The 23,717-nt window shown below is 36.2% G+C and overlaps 1 protein-coding gene across 1 annotated transcript in view; it reads right to left on the bottom strand.

Moving 5' to 3' along the window:
- The window catches only part of ABCA10 (ATP binding cassette subfamily A member 10), a 45,220-nt gene extending 35,525 nt beyond the window's left edge, over nt 1–9,695 (bottom strand). Inside the window, exons 1-4 of the mRNA XM_015589632.2 lie at nt 9,647–9,695; nt 7,367–7,531; nt 6,929–7,032; nt 4,495–4,721 (exon numbers count right to left, since the gene is read on the bottom strand). Coding sequence (XP_015445118.1) covers nt 4,495–4,721; nt 6,929–7,032; nt 7,367–7,531; nt 9,647–9,695 — 545 coding nt within the window. The remainder of the gene's footprint in view (nt 1–4,494; nt 4,722–6,928; nt 7,033–7,366; nt 7,532–9,646) is intronic.
- Between the last annotated feature and the right edge of the window lie 14,022 nt (nt 9,696–23,717).

Genomic DNA, 23,717 nt, shown 5'->3' with positions numbered 1-23,717 from the left:
AACATTTAAGAATGTAAGTTCTGAAAGCAAACATATTAGGGTCAAATTTACTACTATGCACATTCTAGCTGTAAGGTCATGGTCAAGTTACTTATCCTTTCTCACCCTCATCTGTAAAATGAGGTTAGTCATGGTAGCTATCTCATGGTTGTTCTAAGGATTAAATGAGATAATGCACATAAAGACGTTAGCTTAGCGATTATTACAATTATCTTTCCAAATGTAAAATGAATTTTAAAATTAACATTGGATATAATCTTATTATTTTAGTTAAGTGACTATCAATGAAAAAGTAGTAATCTCACCTTGTGTAGTAAATAAATGTAACTTGCTTTTACTACTCTTGTGTAGTAAATAAATGTAAGTTGCTTTTATTGTAGTAATCTCACCTTGTGTAGTAATTTTTATTGTACTAATCTCACCTTGTGTAGTAAATAAATGTAAGTTGCTTTTACTACTCTTGTGTAGTAAATAAATGTAAGTTGCTTTTATTGCCACAAATAGCATTTTCATGAATCCTGTAACAGTAAAGCTACGTGATTACAGTTTTCCTATCTCTTTCATGCTTTCCTTACTTAATTTGACATTTTAAAAATCTTTTACTAATTCAAATACCGAACAATCTATTCAGTTGGTTTTTGAAGATAGGGTAAATCTTTCATCTATGAAAAATACTGACTCCTAATAGTTAAAGATATTTTTTGAGAGAGCTGGCCATAGATTGAGTAGGGAGAGTATGGAATATTAAGATTTAAAAAGAAAGGAAATAAGAAAAAAATGCCCATCTTTTATGTTCAATGAATTAATAAGAACATCAGACATAGATAAATTCCAATGGAAGCATAAAAGCATAAACCAAATCAAATACAATTATTTTCTATAATCCATGCTTCTGTCACTTATACACTGCTGGTGGGAATATAAAATGGTATGTCTACTCTGGAAAACAGTTCAGCAGTTTCTTATAAAACTAAACCACCATACAGTCTAGCAATCATGTTGTCGGACATTTTTCCCAGAGAAATAAAAACTTATGTTCATATAAATACCCAAACATGAAAGTTTATAGCAGCTTTATCTGTAACACCTAAAAACTGGAAACAACTCATATCTCCTTGGGTTGAAGGGTTAAAAAACTGAGGTGCACCCATACCATGGACTAGTACTCAGCAATAAAAAGGAACAAACTGTTAATAAATGCAACAACTTGGATGAAGTGCCAGGGAACTATGCTGAGTGGGGGAAAAAAAACAACCCCAAAAGGTTACGTACTATATATGATTGCATTTATATACCATTTTTATAAAATGTCTAAATTATAGAAAAGGTGAACAGATTCATGGTTCCCAGGGGTTAGGGATGGGGAACAGGGAAAGAAGCGTTGAATGTGGTGATAGAACTATTCCGTATCTTAACTGTAACAGTGTCAATAGTGTGATGTGATATCATATGAACATTTTTCAAGACGTTATCATTGGGGGAAATTGGGTAAAGTATACAGAGAATCTAAGTATTTCTTACAACTAAACATGAATCTACTCAAAATAATGTTTTATTAAAAAATTATACTTCCTTGTATAACTAAGACTAAACGATGTTTAAAAAGGAGAGAACGACATATACTCTGTCCGTGAAGATACAACTACAAAAAAATGGGGAATTTAAGGAGAACATAAGGAAAAAAGTATTTTAACTGCTGTCAGTTATCATATTGAAGTAATATTATTAGTACTGTTAGACTTCGTATGTATATTTCTGGATAAAACAAATGAATAATTAGAAATATTCTGATAGTCTCTGTATTTCTCCTAGAGAACGAGAATTCTCAGTGTGTGCAAAAGGAGATACAGTTGTAATATGGGAGAGGTTAAGTAAAAGCCCTAATGTACTACATGAATTTATACTTATGAGTATAAACTCATAAGACATTTATCTTTAATGTATGTATGTTATTTATAAAGTGTAGCACATATGTCATTATTCTATCTCTGTCAGCTGAAAAAGACTAGAAACAATGACCAATGCAATACTAAAGAATATTTCTAGCATACAATGGTCTTTTCCCAATGAAATAGAACTAGAGTATCTTGTCAGACAAAAATAGCAAAGAACCTACCCTCTCCTCCCCACCTCAAAAAAAAAAAACCACTTAGAATCTCATCAAAAGGAATCAGAAACCAACCTTAAGTGGCTTCTTTTGGCCAAAAATGGGACAATTTAAATTTCAATAATAATAATTACAGTGGATTGAAACCTATTAGACATGTTAAGTTAAGGTCCATGAGTTTATAACTGTATTTAAGGAACTGGTCATTTTTGGAGTATGTTAGGAAAACAATTATCTTGAAGACTAATAAAGAGAAAAAAAATCAAGTAAAAAATTCTGGTTTTAACCATTTGTTTTATTTCTAGTTTTTTCTATTCCACCCTCTTAAAAAATATTAGCCCCAGTGGGAGTTAATCCTGGTTCATGAATACTTAAATCAAATCATCTCAATTAAAAGGATAATTATGATTCGTAGAGCTAATATTACTAGACTTTCATATGAGAGAAATGTACAGTTGGAAAAAGATTATTATAAATAATTTTCATGATCTATTCAAAGGTTTTATATAAGAAATTACCCTCAAGATTCTATGGGAATTCTGCATTCTTGAGCTCTATTTGGGTTACGTAGATTACAGCAAAATTTGTGCCTGCTAAAGAAAGAAGTGGAAGAGGGTAAAATATTCAATAACTGTGGGGGCTTTGTAAGAAACATACCAGTTTTAACTCAATACCTGGGATGCCTGCACCTGGTAATGGGGTTCTCTTGGAAGTTAACTTGTCAAAACCATGCTTTTGTGCACATTATTTCAGTTTAAAAATTTATTGTGTTTTAAAATTGCCTTGTGTTTGAAGAGAAAAAGGGGTAAAGAGCATACATGCACATTCTCCCCAGTAACTGATGCAATATCAACTAATTTTTTAAAAATCTCTGGCCAATGCAAACCCTGCTACCTTGGACAGTGCTCTATCAGGAAAACTTTCTGCTGTGTTGTACCTCAGTTTGGGGCACTTACAAAATTGGAACCAAATGTAATGTTTACCTCAAAAACAGTAAGGACAATACAGTGTGTGTTACTGTCAGCTCATTTCACCAACAGCTTTTTCTATCAGGGGAAACTATCCCCTTATCACTAATTTTATTTTATTAATATTTCCAAGTTATATAGCACAGTGGCTAAAAAGTGGGGTTTTCCTGGGCAAATAATTTGTCTGTGCCTCTGTTGTCTTATCTGTAAACTGAGAATAACAGCACCATGGGCTGAGTGACCCCTTGCATATAGCAAGTTCAATGTTCACTATTTTTACTGTTGCTACAGTAAACTACCCCAAAGTCTATGAGGAAAAGGACAACAGATAAATGGATACGACAATGGAGAGAGAGAAATAGTGAGTGAGCAAGAGAGAGATTGACTTGTTTTACTTGTACTTTAAGGGGACCGGGCACTCTCTGTGCTAGGAGTTGAAACGCATTATCTCATTTAATCCTTAATCCCACCCAGAGAACATCTAGATTGACTAACTACAAGAACTGGCTTCAATAACATTGTGACAAATTAGTTTACTGTTCGAACTTTTCACTCCCTTCTCCCCGCTTCTCTTCCATGAGGGGAGTATAATCCCCACACCACTATCTTGGGCTTGGCTGTCTGACTTGCTTTGGCTTCACAGTGGGCAGAATGTACTGCTTTGCCCTTTGACTTGGGGTTGGTCCACATCGATTGCTTTCACCAATGGGATGTTATCAGACATGGCATGAGCATGAGCCTGAAATGTGCTTGTATAGCAAGATTTGCCCTCTCGCACTTCTGTGACTGAATGAGAAGAACATGCTCAGAGAGCTTGCTGATCCAAGGAGATCAGCAGACACACGGGACTGACGTGGCTGCAAACGGCACCTCGGATATGAGCCCAGCTAAGCCTAGACTAGATCTGCCAAACTCCACCCAATGCCACCCATAAATGAGGAAGAATAAACAATTTTTGTTTGAGGTCACTGGGTTTGGGGGTGCTTTTTTTATGCAGCATTTTTCTGGCAATAGTTAACTGATACAGGCATCATTTTTTTTTTCTCCCACTCAGGGAAGCATAAGCACAATCTTACTTATTTTCTACTGCCAGCATCTTAAAATCTAATACAGGTAAGCTAATTAAATTGAATGCATGTGGAGGAGTGGGGAGGGAGGAGGTAGACAGGGGAAAAAGAAGAAAAAGAAAGAAAAAAAAAGCATAAAGAAGAAAAAAGAAAAAAAGGAAGAAAAATATTTAAATAATTTCTTTAATTAAAATAAATAATTAATTTTAAAAAATGTAAATGCTTATCACAAAAAAAAAATTGAATGCATGCAAGAAAATCTTGTGAATTAATCTAATTTCCCTTAAATACAATGAGCTTCTCTATTAATTCACGTGTGATATGATACACAGGTAAAGTAAACTTAACTTACCAGAATGCTGACTCTCGGAGACCCATCACCATCATCAGTTTCTTAAATTGTTTTCTTTCTTTTGTAACATTTAATGATGCAAAATATATAAAAGGGGAGAAATAAACTATACAAATAAAAATAAACCATTCATTTACAGTTTCTCCCCTAGAAATGAAAGGTAGCGTCCTCATATTTATTCCAATAACTGATGTCAGTTCCTCCATCACAGAATGATTTGTTGTGACCTAAATTGGGATGTTAACAAAAAAAGTTTATGATGTTAACCATAGAAAAAATATATTAGAAAACCATACTTTTTGTTCCTTTTCATTTTCAATATTTACATAGTTCCATTATTTTAAAATATGGTGAACTATTATCAGAACAATTTTGATGGCCTTTGGTATTAACTGACATTAAATACGAGTCATCTGATAAATTACTGGGGGTCTAGCACACACAATATACTGTGATAGGTGATGGAGAGAGCAGCGATACACACAGAAACATTTCTTGCTTTCATGGAGTTTTACATTTTGTGGTAGAGCTAGAGGAGGAAGGAGAGACATTAAACAATTCATTGCACTAGCAGCTGTTTGATTATAATTGAGCAATTGCACTAAAGGAGAAGTAGAGAGTGCTAACAAAGCAAAATCAGGGAAGACTTCCCTGTAGAAATGACATTTATACTGTCACAGCTGAAGGCTGTGATCTCACCTAAACGAAGATTATGTGGGAGGAACTGAGAATGGAGAAGAAAACTCTGGGCAGAGCGAACAGCACGTGCAAAGGAAAAAAGGAGCACAGTATATTATAGGCACAGAAAAGAGGTCCCTGAGCAAAGATAGATAGATAGATAGATAGATGATAGGTAGGTAGGTGGGTGAGAAAGAAAGATAGATAGATAAGATTAGATTAGATAGATAGATGATAGAGAGGTGGGTGGGTAGATAGATAGATAGATAGGTAGGTAGGTAGGTAGGTAGGTAGGTAGATGGACGGACGGACACACAGACAGAGAGACAGACAGACGGACAGATGATAGATTGATACAGTATAGATGAAACTGGAGAAATAAACTACTTCCATGGTACAGGCTAGAGATAATGGCTTGGACTAGTGCTGGTGGCAGTGTTAATGAGGAGTACATAGATTTGAGCTTAGAATTAACAAGGCCAGATGAGAGATGGGATGTAATGAGTGAGGCAGAGAAAATTATCTCTGATGATTCCCCAGTTTCTATTTGGGCCACTAGGTGAGTGGCTTTGGCAATTACTAACAAAGAGAAAAAATTTTAACTTAGCCACTTTTAGAGGAAAACACCCATATTGTTTTAAATATATTAGTTTTAATTGCTTATGAGGCATCAAAGTAGAGATATCCAGTAAACGATCAGATACTTGGGACTATAGCAGAGGTCAGTGAACTGTGGTCCACAGACCAAATCTGATCGATCCCCTGTTTTTGTAATAAAGTTTTACTGGGGCACAGTCACACTCATTTGTTTATGTATTGTCTAATGGCTGTTTTCGAGGTACAATGGCAGAGTTAAATAGTTGCCATAGAGATGGTTTGCCCCTCCCCTACCCGAGAGCCTAAAATATTCATTATGTGGCCTTTGCTGATCTATAAGTTAAAGTAGAATTCTTGGAGTTAATCAGCTTTAAATTATAATTAACATTATAGAAATAAATGACATTGCCTAAAGGATGGAGAAAGATGCCTAGGATAGAACCTTGTGGAATTACAGACTTAAGGAAGTGGGAGTATAAAGTTGGAAAAGCTGGCAAGACGACTGGGAAGAAATGGATAGAAATGTGAAGAAAAATGAAGTGAATGTTGTTATTTAGTTAAAAAATCAAGTAAGACAAGGAGTGAAAAAGGTCAGTTGTTCATTGACATGGGATGTTGTTATTGACCTTAGAAGAAGCCATTTTGGTGGTGTGGTGAGGACGAAAATCATGTTGAGTAGGGTTGGGTCTAAGTGAAGACAACTCTTTCAAGAAGTTTAGCTGTTAAGGAAAGGGAGCTAGAGTATCTGGGGAGGAAATGTGCATAAGGGAAGGTCTTGATAATAGGAGAAGAAATTCACAACTTTTAAGTCCTGAAGAGAAGTATCTAGTTGAAAGGGGGAAGTTGAAGGAAGAGGAAACAGAAGGGAAAATCCGTGGTGCGGCTAACCTGGTAAGGGTGGAAGAGTTGGGATCCGGCCTGTGAACTGAGGAAAATCATTAGGGATGAGAGAAGGGACAAGATGGGTGTCGTGTATAGGTGGCCTGCAGCTTTACAGGAATTGTGTTGTGAAGTCAGGGGATATCCTCACCTGACAGCTTCTAATTTCTCTCAGGAGAGGCAAAGTATCATCTCCTAAGAGCGTTGGGCAGGGTGGAGGATGAGGTAGAGAATGGAAAACAGGGATAAATAAAACAGATGTTTGAAATCGGGCACTTACTTCTATAATCGCAGCATTAATTGCAGCTTGAAAAGCCGCAAACCCTCTTTGCCAGTATGTTGTCAAGGAACAATAAATTCCATCTTGCAGAGCCCAACAGTGTTCTTTAAGGAAGAAAAATATGCCCATAATTATGCAATGGAATCTATTAATGGAATTAAAACCTTAACTTTGGCTCTAAAGTAAAATATCTAAACATCTTCTCAGAGCCTATGATCACACAATCTAGAGCACTTTTAAACCACTCAGCAAAACTGGAAGAAAGATTATTACTGAATGGTTGCCAAAATAATGAGACTCATCGTATAGTACAGACTGATCAAGTTCAGGAATAAAAAGTATATTACTTCTTTTCTTGACTTTATTAATTTTTCTATCAGTCATTCCCAACTGGGGATTTGGTAGCAAACAGATTGGAATCAATTCTTAAGTGTTTACCTGAGTATTGAAAGTGTTCTTTTATCATTTGGATTCTGTATTCCCAACTGAGCTTCAGCTTATATGAGAAAGTATTATTAAACACAATCCCCACCATGTCAAAGTGGCTTTGTGGAAGTACTGTATCCATGGTTTCCTCATCAGGAGTCCCAATAATTGTCCTTCCTGCCACGGATGAAAAATATAAATGATAAACTTGTTACAAAACCAAACTGCAATTGTTTACGTTTTCCATAAAATTATTGATGTCACAGATTATCCTTAAATAGGTACCTCTAAGGTAAGGGCTGAAACTCTTTTCTATTGTCTTAAGTTCAATGTAAATATGTGCAATCATGTGAATGATATATTAAGGTCTATATATGTGACCATGTGTATGTATGTGTACATATCACTCTTAAAAAGACACAAATACATTTACATGGGAGATATGGTACTAATCATACGAGTCTGTATTGATTAGGTTTTTTTTAGGGTGGCTAGTACCTTGGTGATTAAAATAATTAAAAATTTAAAAGAAAAGTATTTAAAATAATCAATAGATATGCTTGAGAATTTGGTGTTTTCCCTACCAAGATCATAAATTGATTTCTATCATAGGAAAATAGTTTGCTGATAGAAGCAAGCTGCATGCAAAGAATCAGAATACAAAAATATTTAGAAGTAGATGGACCTAGAGAGTATTATTATGCTAAGTGAAATAAGTCAGACAGAAAAAGACAAATACCATGATTTCACTTATTCGTAGAATCTAAAAAAATGAACAAACAAAATAAACTCATAGATATGGAGAACAAATTTATGGTTGCCAGATAGGAGAGGGGTCTGGCGGGGAAGGGTGAAAAGGGGAAGAAATTAAGATGTACAAATCACCAGTTATAAAAACAATCATGGGGATGCAAAGTACAGCATAGCGAATATAGTCAATAATGTTGTAAAAACTATGTATGGTGTCAGATGGGCACTAGAATGATCGGGGTGATCACTTCATAAGTTACATAAATGTCTGATCGCTATATTGTATACCTGAAACTAATATAATATTGTATGTCAACTGTAATTTAAAATTTAAAAATAAATTTTTAAACCAAAAAAATCAGAAGTTACAGCCCACCTACAGATTTTTTGGATATGATAACACTAAGAATCATAATATACATAATAGACAAGTTTACGGTTTGCAGAAGTAATCCAACCGATAGGTGGTTAATAAAACCATTACTTATGGAAGCTTTGGAAACCTCTAAAGTCTAACTTATGGACTCCTTTTTTTGAATACTTTCTTATATTTTCATGTATTATGTTGTAAAAGAAATTATTAATTTTAACGCACTTAATTTTAATCTCACTTAGGGCGATATCTACAAAAAGAAAAAGGTATTGATTTTTACAGTGTGGCCATATCTTTCAAAACTACTCATTCTTCACAGAGTAAGGCTGTGAAATTTTTAGGGGGCAATGCTAATTTCACTGATTTTCTCCAGCGGTATACAAATCCTGCCAAAGTCAGATCTCACATGACAACTTGGGGCGAATAGCAAGACTTAGATAAACACAGAACGAAATGGCGAGAGAGGAGCTGTGATTGGGATAGGCTGGCACGGTAGTAGGAATGGGGTGTTTGTGCAAGAAAAGGATCGATTCCAATGAGCCATGAGACTCTAAGGTTGAAAGCAGCAGGGCGCTAGCACTGTACAAGCAGGGAGACTAGGTCCTGAGGCTTTTGCATATGCTTCCTGAGTTAAAAAGAGATGAGGTAAGTGACCAAATGGAGGAAGCACGAAGAGCCAGAGCAGCGTAGGATCAACACTGTCAAGCAGACCACGTGGCCAGTGACGGTAAGGGAGGCAGGCAGGAGTCAGAGTTCCAGAAGCAGGAACAAGGAATCACCAAACAGGAGAGGGGGACACCAGGAATAAAAAGTGAAATCAGCTAGAAAAGGGTCCAACCTTTTTTTCTTACTCCAAACTTACCTTATGGAGTACACATCATACTCCCAATAATAATGACTCATAACAGCATGCGTTTCAAGGATGAGAGGAGTGAATGGTGTGTATGCTGTTTAAAAAGCCCCCAACTAAGTCTTTTGCATCTTATCTACCTACCCTCACCTGTAGCTCCACGCCAACCCCTGCAATGCATACAGAATGAGGATTCTTGCTGCAGGAAAGAACCACTGACCCCATAGGCTGGGTAAATAAACTCCATTTGCAAAACAAATTTCAAATTAAACATGTGTATGTTGCATAATAATGAAACATTGGTCATTGAACAACAAACCTTTCATACAGGAAGCCAAAGCCATCTTATCCATTATCCTCTGTGTCATGTTAGTGACTGGGGTATATGCCACCACTAGATCAGAGTCATTAAATTGATCCGCACGTCCCAGGACATGAGGAGGATGCTCAGGGAAATGGACAGCACTGAAGAATTCCGAAAAGATGCAGAGAGACAGCCCCAGAAGCAATGCTACTGTCCACTCCTTCAGTGCACAAAAGAAACATGAGCCAAGTTAAAATGTGGTCCAGAACCGTGAGAAATATTCAAATACATCTGAGGACAGGAAGTACTGACATTGAGCATGGCTTCATTTCACTCTCCATTTTTATCTTTCCCAATCACTATCCTTTAAAGAAAATACCATTTCAAAAATGTATAACTTTGATATAATGTCAAAAATGTTCACTGGTCTTAACCCAATAATAGAGCACCCCTAACAGTAGGGACCGCTATTGACTAGATGACCTTATTTATGTGATGTAATATAAGTTCACAGCACCACATGAGATATTCTTGCCATAAATGTTTAAACTGAAGTTAATCACATTTTTACATCTAACTTTCTGTTTCCCAGAAATGTAGATGATAAAAAAAATGAGTTAAATGACAGCATGAATTATAATCGGCTAAATATAGAACATGGATATTCGACAAGATAACTGCTTCATCAACATAAAAACTAAAACAATAGAATTGAATTGCTTCAAGAGCTCTTGTAGAGAATGAAAAAAAATGATGTGAACTCTGCTAGCTCCCACTGAAACATTACTCACTATTTTTAAACAGAATGCAGTCTCTATGTGGCCAAGGCAACCCCAGATACGTCTCATGTTAACATACAGCAAATCTCTTCGTCCTAATGTCAATGTCCTTATACTAGAAACTCAAAAGAATGCAAATATATTGACGAGCAGTGATCTGGCTCCATGAAACCATTCTATGTTTACAAAAAGTAGAGCCTTAAAAAAAGACCCTATAAAGTTCCCTAATTTTTGCTCAGATTTCTTTCCAGCACTGCCAATTAATAGAATCTTAACCAAGATGTCCTTAGTAGAGTGTTAATGGCTTATTCATTTTAAAATCTATTTCATTTTGTCTAGCTTATTTTCTTTTTCCCCTAACACCAAAGTTAGCCCAGGATAAATCAGAATGACTCTACAAGATTCAAGTGGATCAATTATTTGGAGAATAGCTAGTTTAACTTAATAAAATGTTACTTTATTTTTCAGGAGCTGTCATGTGACTCTTTCAGTTAATTTCACCTTTTGCCATACATATTATTTTATTCTGCAATATATCTTATTCTGCAACATTTGCAAAGTATTATATTGAGAACTCTAAAACAACTAGCCCATAGAATTTGTGAACCTAAAAAAGCAGTAAAAATAGCATAATACTAAGTGATAGATTATCATTCACTAAATATGGAAAAATATATGTTGTGAACCATACCAATAAGCTCTCACTTTTCAGTCTCCATTTTTTAAGAAAATTCTTGTACAGAAGGGCCTGAGTTTGTTGGAACACACTTCTTTCTTTTTTAATCATTTTGCCTTGTTCACTGAAAGAGAGGGTAAATGTCGTACAACAGTAACTAGGAGAGACAAAGATAAAAAAAAAAAAGTCCAGTTACGAAAAAACTTCTGAACACTTTGAAAACATAGTTAAAGATGCACGAATTTAATGCCTTATTTGACATCATAGTAACACATTCAACAGGGTTTTTGTTTTTGTTTTGATAGCATAAAGTATTAATGAGTGTAAAATACCCTGCCAGCTGGTCTATCTCTCCAGGCTCTCACCGCTGAGAGAGGTGAGGGTAATGGTATGGAGAGTCTTTCCCCTTTTGTCTGAAAAGTCACTTTTTTCTGCCAAATCTTAACATTACAACAATCTAAAGTAAATTAATGAATAAGGTGTCAGTAATGTTTAGAACCCCTCAAAAAAACTTTGTCCTTCAGTTTTTAAAAAAAAAAAAATAACAAGAATAAAACCATCTCAATTTCTTTGTTAAATAAGAGATATGCCCACAAGCAATCTGTACTTTGAATGGCTTGCTTTAATATGTTTATTTAATATCTAGGTAACCAGCAAGTAAAGGAAAGTAGAATAACATTATAGTCATTCTTAGAATCTCAAAGAGCTAATTTTTCTTCTTTAAATTCATGGTCCCATTTTATGAAGTAAGATATATACAGATGAAAACCAAAACCTTGTTAGCTAATATGACTACATTAATTGATTCGTAGAATTCAAAAAAGTGTACATCTGACCAAAAAAATTAATGTTTATACACATTTCTGAATCTATCTTCCATTTTGCTATCACATTAAAATAAAAATAAACTGAGTTTAAAAAAATAAATCACTCATGAGGTTTATAGTATGAAATATAATAATTTAGAAATATCAGAATATAATAATTTGACAATGTCAATCAAGATGCTTGGCATTGGCTATATACTTTATGCCTTAATTACTTCCATGCAAAGCAAAATGTAAAAACAAACTTCACTTACTGTCAGGAAAAGAGGAGGAAATTAGAAGCACCTTTGATTCACTGGTCTCTTTTTGTCCAGGAGAACAGATAAGAATCCTTCAAGGACTCTTCTACAAATGTTTGTCTCTCTTAAAACTTCTTATTCAGTTTGGCTTCTGAAAACAGGCCATAGTCTCTGTGTAAAAAGACTGCCACACATTCTCTGCTTGATAGTTTTTTTTTCCTGTGCCTTTCTTCTTCTCCAGTTACTCTGAAGGGAGTGTGGAGTTATAGATGGTTGGCTAAGTGTGTCACATGATATTTGTTTATTGCTCTATCTTTCTGGCATACTCAAAAAGTGATCCGATTCAAAAAGAAGAAAAAAACTCACAGTCCTGGATAAGTCTATATTAGCTTTTAATGATTAAAAATTTGAGAGACAGGCCAAAATAGAGCAGATTATAAAGAAAGGAAGTTGACAGATAGAAGGAAAATGAGGATCAATCATCTCAGAAATCAGAATAATTAGATGCTTCATCCAAGGCTTAACTGCACTTCCATTAAATGGCTCCTTGCACTGATTGACTCCTATGTGCTAAAAAGTATGCTAAGAGTTTAAAGTGAATGATCTCATTTAATACTCAAAGCAAGTCTATGAAGCTGGCACAGTATTTACATGCATTTTATAGACTTGAAACGTGAGAGTAAAGGTGTAGTTATCTGCAGATGCTCAAATAAAGGCAAAGCCAACATGTGAGGCCAAAACAGTACCTGGACTCCAAGCCCCCTCACTATTCACCACCCCTATGAAAATTATGCTGATCAGAACAGTGATATGTAATATCCATTTTAATAGTTTAGACTAGATGGGCAAAATTTTTTTCAGCTACAAATAAATTGGACATTCTCAGAATTGTAAATAACCTCTGTTTATCAACCCTGAAAATCTCAATACATGATTTTTACAGTGACACATTTCTTGAGATGAATACACAGGTTAATAACCATTCATGAAAATGAAAGACAAAGAAAGGGTGAAGCATTCTGAGACTGTTCGAATGATTGCAGTTTTCACTAAGAACATGGAAATAAACATTTCCTCTGACTTTAACTGAATCCCTTCCTTTGTTGTTAGTCACATTTCTCTTATTCTGCCAGGTTTTACGAGAGGTAAGTCCATGAACTAGAAAACACCAGATACTAACTTGGTTCCAATCCCAGACTTTAATGATAATATTTATTTTAATAGGTGAGGAAAAAAACCAACTAAGATCATAATATACACATACACTTTCTTAGTAACCAAATTTAAAAAATTATTTCCATAATTTTAGGGATTTTAATCTTCAATATGGTACATGAAGCTGTTATAGGGTTATGAGTGTAAGACCTACATTTTAAATCTGTATGCCTTGGACAGGTGACATAAAATCCCTAGGCCTCTGTTCCACATTCGTAACAGAGGTTGGACCTTCTGTGTTCCATGAACTTGTGCTGTTCTGCTACAGGGTCACAATGCGGAAGTCCTCCAAACTTGGATTTATGGGGGGCCGTGCAATATAATGCCAACCCAGCCCTCCTCATCACACTTTTTATAGATCTCTTTTAATTCTTCCTTGGTCTCTTAGGTCCTTAACCCTGCTTCTTCACTTTTGCTTTCAGCCGACAAATGTACTTGTTTTATTGAAAAATCAGAGACTGTTTGGTGGCAACTTCCCTCCATGCCTCCAGTTAGTGCTAACTGCCCAGGGGAAACTCGGTCAATCCTTTCCAAACTCAACCCCACTGAACGATCTCTCAATCCAGTGTCATGACCTACTCTAAAACCTGGCTCATCTTCTCACATCCACTGCCCAGAACTCCCATGGTATTAGTTTCTCATGGCTCTTGTAACAAGGGAGCGCAAACCGGTTGTGTTAGAAGAATAGAAATTCATTCCCTCACAGTTCCAAGGGCTAGAAGTCCGAAATCAAGGTGTCAACAGGGCCGTGCTTCCTCCTAGCTTCTGGTGGTTGCCAGCCATCCTTCCCATTCCTTGACTGGCTGCTGTATAACTCCTCTGCCTCCCTCATCACACAGCATTCCCTCTGCGTGTGTCTGTTTCTGCCCCTCTTCTTACAAGGACACCAGTCATCCTGGTTTCAGGGCTCACCCTACTGCAGTAGGATCTTATCTTAACTTACATAATAATCTATAAAGGCCCTGTTTCCAAGTAAGGTCACATTCACAGGTGCTAGGAGTTGGGACTTCGACACATCTTTCTGAGGGATACAATTTAAGCCACATCAACCACACACACGGTTCACAGTCGGCACCTCAGTGTTCACATCCAATGGCTATTCAGTTTTCCTTACCCTTGCATCCAGTCCAAGGAAATCAAGCTCTCAAAACCTGCCAACGACTGACATTTGATACCAACATTTCGGTAGCTCTCATTTTTTTTAAAGCCTCTCTAGAAACTCACTGATAAAATTTACTATTTTCTCTCATGACTTCTCTGCTTCTAAAAGTCCTCATTTTAGGTCCCGTGGCACTTTTTATTTGAAATTATAACCTTTCTATTAAAAAATACATCCATTCTCTCAGTTTCATTTCAGATCTTTTTCTATCTATGCCCTCTATTAAGTCTTTCTATTGAGAATCCATCTATTCATTTTCAACATGTCTAATCTCAAGTTTATAATTTATCTTCCTAATATACTTAGTTTACAGTTTACTTGATCTTCTCTTTTCTCTCAATAGACACTGGCTCAAAATTTTAGTATTTGTTGCTGTTACTGTTTAATCTCTCCCCTTCAAAATTAATATCAACTTAATTATCAAGCTCTATTGGCTTTTAGGGCTTATAAATCTCCAGAGAGAACATGATTTTTATTTGTCTTATTTGATTAGTTCTTTTCCTGAACTGTAGGCCTGGATGGAAAGAACTAGTTCTCTTCTCACATTCATTTTTACACTAAAAAGCTACCTTCTTGGATCTTCTGTTGTAGGTTCATCAGTTTTAAGGTCTTTAGATAATCATTTTGTATCCCAGGTTTATTTTTTACATAAAGAAAAATAATTCAAATTCATTTAGAAAAGTAACTGTATGTTTAATTTTCTTTCTCTCTTGTTCCCTGGTATGGATCATATAATTTGTGTTATTATTGACCTTTCAAAAGAACAGCTTTAGCTTTAATAATTGAATCTATTATTTTATCTTCACTCAGTAATTTTTGCTATTTTTATGATCTCTACTTTCATTTTTATTATGAAATATCTCAAACCTATAGATAAAGAGAGGAATGTAACCAAATTTCGTGTTATCCAAACTTTTAAAAAGGTTAACATTTTGCCACATTTCTTGAGTTAAAGGAAAAAAAAATTACATATGTTTAAAGTGACCTTTGTAAGCCCTCCTCAGTCTTACACCTATTCCTCCATCCCAGATCATCTTGTCCTATTGGTTTTTCTTTATTAGTTATATAGGAAATCCTAAACAGAATATAGCATTTTTAGTTTTAAATTACAAAAGTGGTATAATACTTTATATTTCATTCTGCAATTTGTCTTTTTCACTTGATATTTTACTTATATTTTATATACCCATGTTGATGCACGTAGATGTTGTTAATGTTTTAAGTTTCTAAAAAGTGAAGGAAATAGATTTTATTTAGAATTTACCTAGTGCTGGTTACTGAGGCTGTGCAGTTTTTCATTCTCATAAACGGCTGTCGTCATATCCCACACCTGCCTCCCTCTGCGTCTGTGTGAGAACTTCTTTATGGTGGTGGTGAAGAGTGCAGAGAGCACACCCCACAGCATGCAGTAATGTTAAGTAACTTCTGTTTACATTTATTTTTCACCAAAAGTATTACAACTTACCTAATACATGGATTGAAATGATGCTATAATTCAGTACACCTATAAATTGAAACTCTCATGGAGATTACACAGAATATTTGAGATGTAAGTGAAAGCGCTACAATGCTGAGGCATTGATGGCGGGACATCTATCTAGTCATGTGTCAGCATTTAACCATCTTAGGTTGGGTTGTTATGTAGATTTACACGTTATACTATCTCAATCTACCCTCAGCATGACTTAAAAGGATTTCTGCAAAAGGGTGGGTATTGGCAATTATTCTAGTAATGCACATAGACATTTCTTTGTCCTGAGGCATTTACAGCCTCAGCTTTATTAAGTTGTCAACTGTTCAAAAGTTTTTAAATCTAGATTTTAACAGACATCATATGAAAGTTCCCATTTCCCTAACTCCTTGCAAACACTTTCCACTATAAGAATTATCCAAATTTTGAAAATTGTATATGAAATAATTGTTGGTTCACAAACTCCTGAGTTCTGTGGATGAAATCTTAAAGTGGACTTGGTACGTGGAGGGTGAAGAGGACTGAAGGAAGAAGCAGACCACTGAGGACTGGATGGTGGCGGCTTGGAGAAACAAGGTAAGTTACTTACGAGGCTAGTCCTGGGTGATCTCAAGACGAGTAGATCTCTGCGTTCACCAGTTTATGTAGAGGCCTCAACTGGGTTGTCAGGATACCGTCCAGATGGTCTCAATGACACATTGCTCTCTCGAGGCTGCGTCCTTGACAATGGTTCCCACTGTGGGAATGGTGGGTGACTCTACCTTCCAAGGACAGGTCCAGCTCAGGGGGTCGACCAGCAGTCACATCCTCTTGATGACTTCCTCCAACAATATCTGATTTTTGCATCTATTAAGAGAATCTGCTTCTGCAGCACACTGAATTTTCCTTCCTCTAATATGATGAAGCTATTTGTTTGGGTCACTTTTATGACCTTCAATAAAACATATATTTTATTGCTTCTCAGCCTTTTGGCTAAGATCAAGTGTAAACATATGTTTTACCCAAAAAGTCTTCCATGTCTTTTGCAAGAGTTATTGCTACATAGTGTGAAGTTTCCATTACTAACTTAATAGGTTCTGTTTTTTAACATATTTTTTAATTAACTATTGCTTGTATACAGCAGCAGTATTAATTTTGCATATGAATTTGAACTTTGCTAAACTCTCTATTCTAATTATAATTTTAAAAATTTTCTAAACAAATGTTTATCTACAAATAATGATAGTTTATGACTTCTGTTTTCTAACAATTCTTACTACTCTCTGAAGTTGAAGTCCTAGGATTAAACCTAACTTGCTCCTGACATAGTTCAACTCTGTTCTTCTTTATAGCATCCTGTTTCTTTTCACGGTGGTGCATTAATTATATCTTTTTTTAGTTAGGATTTCTTTATACAGTTTCCCTTTCCTCTAAATTGCCTTTTTATCTGTTTGTTTTGGTCATTAATTTTAAAAGCACACAGCTAAGCTATGCTCAGATTCCTAATCTACAGAAACAGAGTTGGTTAAAGTTGCTAAGTTTGGGGGTGATTTATTATGCAGCAATAGATACCTAATACATTCATCTATTTCTCTGTTATCTCTCGATATACTATAAGCCTTTTAAAGTCAAGACTCTGTATTGTCTACCTTACCTAATATTTGGCCCATTGCAGGAATTTAAAAACAAAAGAAAATGTTAAATTTAATCACTGACTGACTTACAACTAACTGCGTGTAACTGAAGTTCAGTCTAATCTGGGGGCAGTTCACTCAGACCATGCTCACTTTCCCAACACACACTCATGCACCTCAGAATGTAAAACTTCCAGCCACACTAAAACCATCTTCTAAATCAGGACTCTGCACATTTGTCTTTTCTAATTTAAATGACTGCATAGCTTTAGAATGGAAATCAGGTAGGATCAAAGTCTGTACCCAAGGAAACATTTCCTTCCTTAGGCCTTTCACGACTTTTGTCTGGACCTCCCAGGTTGCACTTTCTTCATGATCTTTTCAAAGCAAGAGATTCAGATACACATTTAAGTTTGAGAATCACTGTTTAGCTAATGCCAGTTCTCATTCTGTAACTGACCACTTTTGACATTCTCTTCAGTTGACTTGGCAGAAAGACAATCATGGAACGTCGGCTCCCAGCCACCTTTGGTCATACACACCTACACGTGTGTGTGGAGATGTGAACATCCCCAGAGAGCTCTACCAATTATACATACTGCTCTCACCTAGTGAATTCAGTATTTTACAAGTGCCATGGGACAGAAGCCAGATCCCACAAAAAGGCTAAGCAGCCCTCTATGCAAGGGAGAGAGGAAGAGTACAAGCTGTTAGAGTCACTCTGCCTGGGTTCAAATCCTAGCTCGCTATGGTTGTATCTTTACTAACAATGATACCCAACGCCTTTCCCGAAGGTTTTAACATCTCTGTCCATCCCCCTCCCAATTCTTCCAATGATCAACAAAATTTCCTTTCAGGATAAAAGATGAGCACAGAGGATTCCCTGCCTACCTTCTGGAGAGTACCTGAAAATTTTCAGATTTCGTGGCTCCTTCAAAGAACCAAAGGAGGGATTTAAAACTGGTATTTGAAAATGGAGTCTCCTGTTCCTTTTAACCTCTGACTAGTCTGCCTTCCTCCATTTGTTGAATGGCTTGGACTGTCTTCTGGTTCACAACTCATTTCTTGTTTTTGGTTCTGACATCCTGAACCCTGTTGCCTCCTCACTGTTTTTCAAATGCACCAGCACAAAGACGAACCCCTGGCTGAGCAGAGTTCAGTCTCGGGCTTCCCAGGCTGCCCTGTCAGGTCCAACTTGGGCTCTCCTTGGGCCACCTCTCCTGCAGCTTTACTCCACCCCTTCTGGTACTCAGACAGTGCAGCTACAGCACAGCTCACTGCTACCACCTGCTGGTCACAGGGTTTCACGCTTTGCCCCGTCTCCCCTGGGGCATCTGGAGTGTGTACCACACTGACAGAATGAGAAGCTGTGTGTCTCATGGTCACTGAGGTGAGAAGGAAGAGGACTGGACCTTAGTTATAAAGTTTGAAATTAAATGATTTGAATAAAAAACCAGGGTGTGATTCAGCAAAGAGTTCGGTAAACTGTGTTTACTTGTAACTATGTATGGTGATGGATGTTAACTAAAGTTACTGTGATCACTTCACAATACATAGAAATATTGAATTATTATGTTGTACACCTGAAACTAATGTTAATAAAATCTCAATATAAAAATTGAAAAATTATATATATTCATAAGATGAATGCTGTCATTAAGTTTATTAGAAGGTGTGAAACACCCTGAGTGGAAATAAGATTGGAAGTAAGATAAGGAAGTCCAGCCACAGACCAGACTGTCCCCGGAAGCTGTAAAATATGGATAATTTATAAAAATGGGAAATTACTGAGTTTTTTGTTATTGTTTTTATTTTACCTCATAGTAATAGTCAAGTTCCATGACTGTATTTCTTTGGAAACATACTGCATCGTTTCTCAGCCTTTTGGCTAAGATTGCGTGTGGACATATATTGTATAATTTCTTCAGAAAACAAATAAAAAATGTTTTAATTACAACAAATTGTAAATTGTTATTCTAAGTTCTTTTGACTTTAAATTGGACCAATGACCAAGAAACTTCCAGTAGCTTTCTATACAATTCAGTTCTCAATTTTCTCTGTGGTTTGTTGGACATGCTTTGAAGTCAACTGCATGGGAACACCCATGAGGGCCAAGATAAGACCCTGGGTTTGTATTATACAGTAACAATATATATGATCATCATTTTAATGGCTATAAGTCAAAAAGTGCCATTAGGATTCTTTTTAAGGTTCTGACCTTGAACTTTAAAATGTAAGCAAAGTTATACAGAGGTGCAGATGTGCCATACTGTCTTTTTAGATGGTTATGTTCATCTCAGGCTCTTATTTCTAATATTCATAATGTAGGTTTGTAATTAGTGATGGCTCCCCAGAAATGAACAGTCCCAAATTTGACCTCATTAAGAAATGCCTTAAGAATAGCAGAAAAATAATTTGACAAGTAAGGAGAGAGTTCACAAAATAATCAAAAGAGAATCCAAGATTAACTCAAAATGGCGCTAAAAGTAGAGAAACCTTCAAATATGCACACAGAGACCTTCAGAATGTTTGCAGGTAAGTCTATCAAATTCTAGTAACAAATGTTTATTTTAAAAATTAGAATTTAAAAGATGTGTCTCCACTACCTCAGTCTGAGTGCACCAGGACCTGGAACCCACCTCCCTTGAGCACAGAGTATGAAGCATTTCCTGTGTATAGAAAAAAACACAGAAAAAGTGTTAAAGGTAAGTTTCCCACTGAAACCTTCGGGTAAATTGATCTGAATCTATTTTCAACCCAAATCTATGTATTAAATCAGTGTTCTCATAAAGAGAGATTTTGCCCCTCTTCCCCCACTCCCCAGAGAGGAGGGCATTTGAAGATGTGGAGATATTTTTGATTGTGCTACTGGCATCTAGTGGGAAGAGGCCAAGCATACTGGTAAACATGCTATAATATATAGGACAGCCCCACCCCCAATAAAGAATCTAACCCAAAATGTCAATGGTCCCAAAGTTAAGATACTCTGCATTGAACAATCACAAATCATCTTTGTGCAAAACTGATTTTGTAAGGCAAAAATGCAATATACTTTGGATAGCAAAGGGAAGATGAAAAAAGGTTATTCTCCAGTAGACTATTATTTGCGTTTTGAAATGTCTCCTCTACAACACAATGTCTTACCAATACCTCCAATATATTAGCAACTGCTTGCTCATCCAATCCATGTCAAAAGAGTAGACCAGTGTCATGTTCCATGGGATGTCACCTGATCCAAGTCTCCTTGGAATAATTCGGGGTAGAACCCTAACCGTAAGGCAAGATGGAAATATATGCTTTTATCCATTCCAGATTTATGCAGAATGTTTGATTCTCTTTCTGATTGAAATGGAAAAGAAGGCCCTTGCCAAATCAGTGGTTGCAAACCATGACCGAAGATGTTCTTAATCTGCTCTTGCAAAAACAGCCAAGATGCTCAACAGAGCTACTAGTTAGCTGAGTTTGCAGTAGATTAATGGCATCCTCAAGAATCTATCTGATCTTTACAAGGGAAAGATTAGTGTATTAAAATGTAAATATGAAGACCATACCCACCTGCATCTTTAATTTTCTCCATTCTCTCTCCATTGTTTCAATTTCCTATCTTGGCTGAGAGAAGGGCAGTTTTAGAGACTCCCATTTGGACTTCCACCACTGTACTAGTTTGAAGTGTCCCCTGATCCCTCAAAACTCATATCCTTTCTGAAACGTCGAAATATGACTTTATTTAGAAATAGGGTCTTTGCAGGTGTAATTAATTAAGACAAGGTCATACTGAAGTAGGTTGGGCCCTAAATCTGAAAATGACAGTGTCCTCAGAAGAGACATCAAGATTCACAAGGAAGGTGGCCATGAGACAAAGTCGGAGTTAAGCAGCTACAAGCTAGGGGATTCCAACGATTTCTGGCAACTACCAGAAGCTAGGAAAGAAGTGTGAAACTGATTCTTTCTCTGAGCTCCCAAGAAGGAACAAACGCTGCCAACACCTCGATTTCGGCTTTCTGGCCTCCAACTCTGAGAGAATAAATTCCTGTTGCTTTAAGCTACACAATTTGTGGCACTTCATTATGGCAGCCCTGGGAAATCAAGACACTCACTATAATAGTTCTTATCCCACAAGCCAAGGAAACAGTGTGGGATCAGGACAGCTTCTAGGTATGTCATGTCCATTCCCATCATAAATCCAGGGGCTGGAGACGGGAAGATCAGATGGGTCGACAGACAAGCAGACTCACTGTGAACAGGAGGATCTAGGCCAGGATTTATTGCCTGGCCCTCAAATGCCCGCACTGTGACAGAGGGACCATGATGATGCTTTGGGTCTCTGGGTCTCAGTATCAACTTTTTACCATGTCCAACATACCTTGAAATATTTGGGACACTCTTTTTCCAGTGTATAGTCACTGGAGTTAATGGCCATAACTGCCTACCACTTGTATCCCTTTGGAGGCCTGGGAGGACAGATACTCTGTACAGTTCCCAGGATGTTGCCATCTGTGACCCCATGCTGTAATAACTGCTTACCGTCACCTCCTAGGCAAGTCAGCACTAACTTCAGAAAGATGTTGGTGTGCCCCTAACTAGTACCTTCCTCGTTGCTTTGAGTTTGACCTCCTCTTGTGTTTTATGGTCTCGTATAGCACACCTCCTCAAGCATGTTTGATTCTGTAAGTCTTTTCACCCCTTCTTCCATTATGCTACAAACACTACCCTTGTACTTGCCCTTTGTATAGACGTTCCCTGTCTATAATGCTTTTTCACTAGCTCACCTTTTTCTCAGCATGTTACCAATCTCAGTGTGGTCTGAACAGCAATAGCTACTCCAGCTCCAATACTCCTTACCTATCTTTTTCACCATCTTTTTTTTTTATATATATAGTAGTTTGTCTCTTTCTACTATAATAAAAGTTCAGTGAGGGTAAAGATTTTTGCTTCTTATCTAATAGGTATGTAATAAAATATTTGTGAATACATGAATAAGGGATGTAATCTTGCTTAAACCTTAAAGATTCTGGACACTGTCAGGGATGGTCCTCAGGAACTACCTGCCGTCCTAATTTGGGGGAGGTAGAGTCTAAAGCAAGCATACTTAGCAGTTACAGTGGCCCCTGTTTTTTCTTTCACCAAACAGAAGCTGTATTCGCCTATATTTGAAGACTAGAACTTGCATTTTTCACTTTGTAAGATTTATTCTTAAGAGAGCCAGAAGAACAAAATGACTTTTTACTTTTTCAGTTCAAAATTTTTCAGTTATAACACATGTATTACCTATTTATTAAAAAAAAGTACAGCAAAAAGATAGTATCTCGAAAAATTAAGAAATATTATGACATTAGAATTTAGTTTATCAATTTGTAAAGGCTGACTAAGAATAATTTTGATCTCATTCAATCACAAACTTGATTGTAATCAACAGAAAACAAATATCAACTTCGTAATAATTACACAATAATATCAGTAGAATAATTGGCCAAAAAAATTATTAGTCACTACATAAATAAGACAATCAACATTCAGTATCTTTTCCTACAACTATGTGACAAAAACATTATATTAATAAATAAGAATTGGAAAAGGTGATCAGAAACAATGATATCATGTTTTAGTAAAATTATCATAATGTTATGGTTACTGATACATATAAGAATTACAAAACAAAAAGAGAAATAAAATTGTGACCGAAGTGAGAGATCCATTTAGCTAGTCTTTAATTAAGAAGGTCACAACACAGAATTTGGAAAATCCTATTATCAGAAATTTAGATAAAATTTACAATAAAACTTAAGTAAAAAGAAAAATACTGGGTTGTAAAAATCTCAAACTTAGTTAAGTCCCAGCTGAAAGCTCAAAAGGTCAAAAGCTTGAACATAGAAGGTCCACCTAAATAGCTGCCAGTTTACTCTCTGAAGGCAGATCCAGATTTTGTTTATATTAGCATTTAGTTACTTCAAAGGTAGCCCTTGGTCAATTCCAATCATTAATTGAGCAACCTAACTAGCACTGTTTCTTAGTCTCATGTCATCAAAGTGTAAACTTTCATAACCTGCGATGGCCATTTTATTGGTAAATGTGTAACCTTGAGAAGGCATATATGTAGAAATGGAAAA

This window comes from Pteropus alecto, unplaced genomic scaffold, assembly GCF_000325575.1.
Source record: "Pteropus alecto unplaced genomic scaffold, ASM32557v1 scaffold134, whole genome shotgun sequence".
Lineage (NCBI taxonomy): Eukaryota > Metazoa > Chordata > Mammalia > Chiroptera > Pteropodidae > Pteropus > Pteropus alecto.
The sequence above is the reverse complement of the archived record's forward strand: the minus strand, read 5'-3'. Positions and strand labels throughout refer to the sequence as shown.